Source organism: Diadema antillarum, unplaced genomic scaffold (genome assembly GCF_040938485.1).
Source record: "Diadema antillarum isolate AM-2024a unplaced genomic scaffold, OU_Dant_1.0 seq00002203_RagTag, whole genome shotgun sequence".
Classification (NCBI taxonomy): domain Eukaryota; kingdom Metazoa; phylum Echinodermata; class Echinoidea; order Diadematoida; family Diadematidae; genus Diadema; species Diadema antillarum.
This window is the reverse complement of record NW_027272839.1, coordinates 38,833-47,309: the sequence shown is the minus strand read 5'-3', so window position 1 is coordinate 47,309 and position 8,477 is coordinate 38,833. Positions and strand designations below refer to the sequence as shown.

Here is an 8,477-nt window from a genome sequence, read left to right as displayed (position 1 = left end):
GCTGCTAAATAGAAATATCTGTGAGCGGCTCTCTACTCCCAACATCTGTTTGCAGTCAACAGTACAAGCTTTAGCTGTGATGTCCGACCGATCAGTGGCTGTGTGATCATCAATTTATCGTGAAGTATAGATACAGAGGTAAAATGTATTTAGAATAAGAATTTATTTATGTATCCATGTGATTGCTGGCAATAACTTCATACTATCTTACTTTCTACTTGCTTATTTCTTTTTGATGTGTTCCTTATGCAATTACCATGTCAGTGGGTGGGAAATGGAGCATACAACTCGAGTGCGTTAAGACGATGTGAAGTGTCTCACCCATTCATCCAGATTGTATCCATGCCCTCGTTATTTCCTTTGCAACTTTGAAATAAATATGCATCTATATCAAGACAAAACAGAGCTTTACCATCTTTACTTGTGTCATCATTTACTCCTTTCATGGAAGTTTTGTTTCCCCAAGATATATACATTCAACCTTACTTAAGTCGACCTCGCATAACTCAAATAATCGCCTAAGTTGAAGGTCTTTTCAAATCCTCTTCTCTTTATAATCTATTGATTTTTATTCCCTCATAGTCAAATTTTCTCTAAGTCGAAGCTATTTCTTAAGTCCAAATAGATTTGACTTAGGCGAGGTTGACTTATATAAGTACCGGTACTCTGATTGTAGGATGCAGGATCATATGCATTTTCCAGGAAAACCAAGAGAGCAAACAAACACACAAGTACAAAATGTCTTAACAGTTTTCACCAAAGTTTATCATTACATCTCAAGTCAATATTTTCAACAAAATGGGTAGTGTCTGTTTTTTTTACATTTCTTGCTTAAGAAGAATCTTGATATCACACATTGTTCCCCCCCAAAAAAAGACAAACACAAAGAAACTTAGATTAATGTGTGAAGTCCGTGACTAGGCAATTCATGGACATTTATGACTAAGTTTCATCATTTTTTTCATCGTTTTCAAAGTCTTGGAACTGACAGACGGACATCTGCCCAAAAATCACCGAGATGACTTGTTTAATGAGGTCTATGACACGGATAATTGTCTATGTATTTCAAAATACAGATATACCCTGTGCTAACAGGAAGTGGCAAGAAATTTGGTCAGCTACTGTATTTGGTAAAGTCGGGTGTGAATCGTAATTTTGTTATATTACCTGAAGAAGGGCATTAGCTAGGACATTACTAATGTGGAATTCTTATTTTCTTGGTTTTTGATCTGGAAACTACAGGCATATAAGAATCTACTATGGTACGGTAATAGGTTTAGTGTACATTTACGACAAGGTACCGGTTATAACGAAGAGGAATCTACCTCATTATAACAGGGTTTTCCTGTATTATGGTAGAGATCTTGTCAATCATCCTGCAGATCACACAAAAATTCCTCCAGGTGTTGATGCATGAAAGTTCACATCCATGGCTCTTGTACTTCCGGGTCAACTTCTTGCACTGTGCTTTCTTAGCCTTCATCTGTGTCTTTCACCTTTGATTTACCGATTGCCTCAAACCCATCCCGGGCCAAAAACAGGGCCCCATGGTCATAAGTCTGATTTTGAGTGTCTGTGGCTCTCTTTCACATGGAATGGTGGTCCATGACCAGGGACAATGATGTCAGCCATCTTCAGAACCAAGGTCCGGTTCTTCTCCTGAGATGGTGGGTCCTCACTGCAGTCTCTCCATAATGAAGGGTCACTCAGGTCAGCTTCGCTCTCAAAGAGATCTCCTGGGATAAGTTGGGGGTGGAGGAAGGGGCAGGGTGAGCGACAGTCATTAAGGGGGTTTGTTTTGTGTTTATACACAAACATTTAAAGTGAAATAGCCAACCAAACCAAATCTTTGAAGAAATTAGAAAAGCGACAGGCCAGTTTCACACCACATGAAATCACAAGTCGTTTTGTAAATACAGGACTGCCAAACTCTGCAGTCTATGTTATATATTGTCTATGTTCTTTCTTTACTGATGGAGGTGTTCCTTCATTCCTTAGTAAGTAGCCTTACAAAAAAACAAAAACAAAAACAAAACAAAACGAAAATACAGTGTGTGTGGAGGAAGAATCTCTGGCATCCCTTACCTGCAATCACTACCACCTTGGGGCCATCCTTGACTACCAGACTGACATCATTGTGGGTGTGGCCAGGTGTTGGCATGAGAACCAGCTCCGAACTTATCTCATATGGATTTCCCTTTACACAAAACACAAGGAAAATATACTACCACTGTATCATGCACAATCAGACAAATAGGCTAATTGACACTGTACTTTTTGTTTGGTCAACCAAGCCGAGACGTTACACACACAGTTAGTGTTTAAAACTCTTTACACATCATTTTCACTCAACACAGACGACCAGAATGATAGCAAGCTTTGTCAGTCTTATAAGTTGAGTCCCCAGTGATCCCTGTCAGGAGTTTAAGCTGCTTGATCATTATCACAAAGTGTAAGATTCATCATTGCGCAGACTATGTGGAGAAGCTTAGGAAAGTAATGACGTACATTGTACAGTGGACTCCCATTACAACAAAGTCCTTGAGACTGGCAATTTTCTTTCGTTATGTTGAAATTTCATTATAACCAAACAAATGAGCAATGAAAAACATAGAGTGGATAATGTTGCATCCTGAATTTTTACTTTGTTGTATACTGTATTGAATTAAACATGCTTGTAAAGGTTTGGCACAATGGTGTTCTAATTTCTTCTGACTAACTTGGCATTCGTCACTGCAAGTGAACACTATGAAGTCACAGAGAATCACAATGCTAGAGTGGTGCTGGAACATAATCGCTCCCTAGGTAAAACTATACAACAACAATTAGCAAGTCACAGCATAAGTTGATACACAATTGGAGTGGGGAATATTATTGATTAATTCCTTAAAGGACAAATTCACCTTCATAGACATGTGGGTTGAGTAAATGCAGCAATATTAGTAGAACACATCAATGAGAGTTTGAGGAAAATCGCACAATCCGTTCAAGAGTTATGAATTTTTGAAGTTTCTGCCCAGTCACGGCTGGATGAGAAGACTATTATAGCTTGTGATGTCATATGAGTACAACTATATAAAGAAAGTATAAAGAAAATTCAAGATATTCTCACTTTTCTCACATAATAAAAGAACACTCGACTTCTCTCTTTCAGAAGTCAGGGGGAATAATATTACGCCTAACATAAGTCAGTAACAAGTCGAAGAAATATGCACTTTATTCAAAAAGTCAAGTTTTGTGAAATTCTCTTTTTATTTCCCTTATAACTTTGTACGCATGTGACATCATACACTGTAGTAGTCTTCTCCTCAAGCAGTGATTGCACAGATATTTCAAAAATTCATAACTTTTGAATGGATTGTCGGATTTTCCCCAAACATTCACTGATGTGTTCTATTAATATTGTCGCCTTCACTCAATCCACATGTCTATGAAGGTGAACTTGTCCTTTAACTACTGCTCGTACCTCTGAGAAAGAGTGTGAGGTGTAGTGGTCTCCATGGCAGATGTCCCATCCAACGATGTGGGTGGCACCGGGAAACAAATTCAGGTTACCGATGTGGTCCGAGTGGCCATGCGTGCCGATCACATGACTTATGTCGTCCACTCCAACACCAGCTTTGGTCAAAGCTTGTTTGTGGAGCAAGGTGGAGAAGCAAATTCATTGTGGAGTAACAAAATAAGTTGTCATTAAAACAAAACAAAACAAAACAAAAAACAAGAACAAAAACACTTTGGAATGTTACTGGTAGCCTGGCTGCACATTCAGTTATCTTGATGAGTAGATCTAACACAAGCAATTTACAAGCTCTGACCTCAACTCAAAAAGTTCTGCAAACAGAAACACAGATTATTAAGAGTTAAAAGCACCTAGGTTTTGGTATATATCAGCAAAAAAAAAAAAAAAATCCAACCAAACAAACAAACAAACAAACAAACAAAAAATCTTCCTGGCATTTAAGTCAGAGTTTTAATAGCTCTGCTTGAATATCTGTGGCAGCTCTCACATAAATTCTTACAAAATTTGACAACCTGGTTACCACAGAAGGATTGAAGACTTGATCTGCCTAATGCGTGAAACTTTGAAATCATAACCAAGACAGGTTAGACTGAACATTGGCAAACATCTTGTGACAAAAATTGTTTGACGAAGACATTTTGCTGAACCGAGTATGCTTAAGCTTATTTTTTTTTTTTAGATCTTTCTGTAACCACGTGACTTACAGTAGTTACTCAGTTCATGAAGAACTATCTATCAATTACCAATGATAGATATCATACTGATCTGAAACTCACCTGAAAAAGCTTACTGCCTCAAGTCTCAGATCTAACGTTGCACATACTGATCTTAAAGGCGCATAGTCCCGGTGGGTTAGAGGGCGCCGTTGGATGATACTGCCGATCATCGTTAGCATGATACAAAGATTGCCCAAGTTGAGCTATCATAAAGAGTAAAGCGCGTAGGTGTTGCAAGGTAACATTAATGCCTTTGTTGTCTTCTCTGCGCGTCATGCAGTCTGAAGTGATGCCAGGAAGCGTGCTTATGTGCTTCTTAGTATGACATCACAAAAGAAGTTTGCTATCAAGCTGCCATCCTCCTCAGCCAAATCATGAGCCGATCTGTGATCCGACCACTGACTACAGTGGATCGAACTTCTTTGGACTCAGGGAAATGGGCCAAAGCATAAGCACTGAAGAGGAGTCGATAGCGTAGGTCTCTGTGGGAAACTTGCGCCGTGCGCCAGCGTACACATTTGACTAAACCACCGGGACCATGTGCCTTTAAACTTGTTTTAAGAATTTTGATGTGCTTCAAGTTTCTCATGCATATATGCTCTGATCTTTGAACTAGTGTTTCACATCATTTCAACTCTGATACTTCACAGGAGTATTTCTGCATTGTGAGTGCCTTCATTTTCAGTCAAGATCCTTTGTCCCCCCCCCCCCCCCCCCATCTCCTGCATTCTTGTGGGAGCGAATGGAGACATGTTCCTACCATTAATAAGGTACTGCCTATCCCATGGTCCACCAGTGTCCACTAGCACCTTGCACTGTGAGGTCTCAACCAGTGTGATTGTGCCGTCGGCATGGAAACTCCCATCCTCTTCTAGGGTGCAGTAGCCTTCCTTCAAGACTGTGACCTGGGAGAGACCGTAAAACATTGAAAAGGTGAAATTCATGCAGAGGTAGCTAGAGTGACCCCAGAGTAAGCAGGTTCGAGGGGGTACACTAGTACTAGTACATCAAGCCTGCACTGGTACCCTACTAAGTACATCTACATATACATAATATCATCACCTAACATTTGGGGATAAGCCCAAACTGATAACTCATGTATGTCATAAGTGGCAGAAAACATGGGCTTACTGTAATCTAAATGCATGAAAATAACTCATCCGTCACCTCGGGTGTTCCCCAGGGTACCGTTTTGGGCCCTACACTATTCCTTCTCTACATAAATGACCTGCCTGAAGTAACCTCATCCACAACCAGACTTTTCGCAGATGACTGCATGTTATACCGTGAAGTCAGCAGTAGCACAGACTCCCGGATGCTACAGAAAGATCTTGATGCACTGCAGCAGTGGGAAAACACCTGGCTGATGTCATTCAACCCCAGCAAGTGTTTCGTAGTAAGGTTTTGCCCCTCCCGATCCACAATGAATTGCAGCTACTACATCCATAATACTGCTCTTCAAAAGTGTGAGTCTGTTAAATATCTTGGTGTCACGTTATCTAATGACTTCAAGTGGTCATCACATATCTCAGCAATCTCCATGAAAGCTAATCAACAGCTTGGTTTCATCCGGCATAACACAAGGTTCTTCAAATTCCCTCAGTCATTCAGGGAGGCAGCTTATAAGTCCCTTGTACGACCCCATCTAGAATATTGCTGTAGTGTCTGGGATCCACATATGGCCTCGGACATTCAAAAACTGGAAAGGATTCAACGCCAGGCAGCTCGCTTTGTCTCAGCTGATTATAGAAGAACGAGCAGTGTGACCAGTATGATTAATAAGTTGAAATGGCCCAGCCTATCTTCACGACGTACTGTGAGCAGATTAACTATGGTGTACAGAATCATGAACGACTCTGTTGCAATTCATCCAGATACATTCTTCACAATCAACTCGTCCAAAACCAGGAAAAATCACGACATGTGCTTCCAAACATACCGCCCCAGGGGCAACATTGACAAATTTGCATTTGCCCAGAGATCCATACCTGAGTGGAACAAACTTCCAAGCTCTGTAGTTTGTGCAGTCTCACCTGAGCAGTTCAAGGAGCTCTTAATGACCCACCTCAAAATCACATCCTGTGATTAAGCCCACGCCCCTCCTCTCATCGTGCACACAAGTTGTATTCATCTTCGTGATAGGCTGCATTTCATAGCCCTTTGAAGATTACAGAAGAAGAAGAAGAAGAAGAAGAAGAAGAACTACAAGTACGCAACTACTAGATATTACAAAGTAGTTACATAAAACTTTTTGGCAACAAGGGGTACTAACAGCAAGGAATACCTTTGGTACTTTTTACTGTAACCTTGTCCTTTATGGAATTAAGTTAAAGATGAATCACACACTCACTGTTATTTGGTCACTCTCATAGACCTTGTTCATCCTGAACTGTTAGACACCATCCTGCAGAGAAAACAAAATTATAATCTGATGACAGCTAGATTCATGACATTCAGGATTCAAACTGCATAATGATGCCTCATGTCTCGCTGAATGTTTGGTGCTTTCTACATTATGAGGTTTATCACGTATACTGTTCTGCCCTGAGGCTGAGATAAGCCTTTATTTTTTGGAAGTGCTCAGTAATCCAAAACTAGAGCATAAATTTGCCCAGAACAGTGATGAGAAAATGATGTGAATATGTGCTAATAATTGAAAGAGTATTTCTTCAAGTACACTTGTTAACTTCAGTAACACAGTGAACCAAACAAGATCATGTGTTTGAAGCTGCAATCACCACTTTATTCTGTGATTCAATATTGTTCAAATTTATCGGTACATAACATTTGACACATAGCAAGAAGATATTTTGTGCAATTTTTATGCAGTTTGGTCAAGTGAACTTTTTTTTCAAAGTTAAAAAATCACACACAGTGTATACCGGTACGATATATTAATATTAATGTGTATATATACAAAACTACATTTGTACCTTTGAAAAGACCCCTTAACTTACAGATGTTAATAAGTGGTATTTGTATTAACTAAACTGATGTGTAAATGTCAGCACCAAATATGTAAGATCTCTCTTAATTAGTCTGGGATTAAAAAGAGTATCATAAAATACGTTGGTAAATAACATTTAACTGCATGGATCATATCAGTGTGCATGTCCTGTACCATTCTGCACTAGGTCTAGGTTGCATTCCACATTCTTCCCTCTTCTTGGATCTTCTGCACTTGGTTGTACTCCACACTCTTCCCTCTTGGATCTAAAACACACACACACACACACACACACACACACACAAAAACAATGTTGATTTCATCCAGAACCGGCATGGAGGAAGTTCACATTGTCTGTGGATATTCCCTAGCTGCTTATAAATTATGAAGAAAAAATCTGGGAGTGGTTGCATGCATGGACATGGTGAGAACACGACATCAAACGGCCAACATGCATTGTCTGGTGGATATGAGCCAAATTCGTCAGGAGTACAATATCTATAAAATCTAATTATAAACCACTAGAGTGTGGTCTAAGACTAGACCTAAGTATTAACAGTGCCACGCGCGCCAGTGCGAGTGGGTTTTCAGTTTTCAAACGATGTAACAATCGTTAGACAGTAAAATACATTTAATGTTAGTGACTAGATCTATATAAATTTATATCTAGGATTAGATACTCCACTACACTATATCTGTTTCTACAGATTCTATCTAATACATACAGTGCTAAAATGCAATATCGTGTTTCATAGTACTAGTGAACTATTGATTAAACCACTACATTGTATATCACTGTCATTGATTCATGGATAGTCATGTCATGTCACAACTAACTCTCACGCACCAGCCGCGGCGACCAGCGGCCCCGCCAGTCTCCCGCGGAGTTGGGGCGCGTTGCCATATGCCGTGGGGTCGGGACGGAGGTTGAAATTGTATACATTATTATGTTGCTGTCTGCTGTAAAGGTGAGCCAATGTATCAGTACCAAGAAATCAAAAGCATACCTTCAGCGTGAATTCCCCGTGGTGGCCAGTTTCGAACCATCACTGCATACGCTGTAAAGAGCCCAAGTATTGAAGCTTGCACGTCCAAAGAACATCCATCAACACCAAATAACCAGGGGTGGTATTCTGTAAGGATCCTATAGGACAGCTCACTCGCTCCTAAATGCGCGATTGGTATTCTGTAACACCGCGCGTAGGAGGAGAAATAGGATAGTGACGTCAGGGATCCTTATTTCTCTCCCAGTTTAGGATAGGGGCGTAACTTGATATGTTAATTAGATGTAATT

At 40.0% G+C, this 8,477-nt stretch overlaps 1 protein-coding gene across 1 annotated transcript; it reads right to left on the bottom strand.

Moving 5' to 3' along the window:
* Positions 1–1,109: 1,109 nt before the first annotated feature.
* LOC139714248 (metallo-beta-lactamase domain-containing protein 1-like) lies at positions 1,110–6,619 on the bottom strand. The gene is made up of 5 exons (XM_071625964.1): positions 6,587–6,619; positions 4,997–5,141; positions 3,467–3,630; positions 2,086–2,197; positions 1,110–1,736 (listed from the first exon to the last, which is right to left on the bottom strand). Exons 1-5 carry the CDS (start codon positions 6,617–6,619, stop codon positions 1,552–1,554), a joined length of 639 nt encoding a protein of 212 aa, XP_071482065.1. The 3' UTR covers positions 1,110–1,551.
* Between the last annotated feature and the right edge of the window lie 1,858 nt (positions 6,620–8,477).

Bases quoted from the DNA above. Each gene is read 5' to 3' on its own strand.
- LOC139714248 (XM_071625964.1), bottom strand. From the start codon at position 6,619: ATGAACAAGGTCTATGAGAGTGACCAAATAACA. The intron at 5,142-6,586 runs GTGAGTGTGTGA...GGTCTCTCCCAG, and splicing joins ATGAGAGTGACCAAATAACA to GTCACAGTCTTGAAGGAAGG. The intron at 1,737-2,085 runs GTAAGGGATGCC...AACTTATCCCAG, and splicing joins CAAGGTGGTAGTGATTGCAG to GAGATCTCTTTGAGAGCGAA.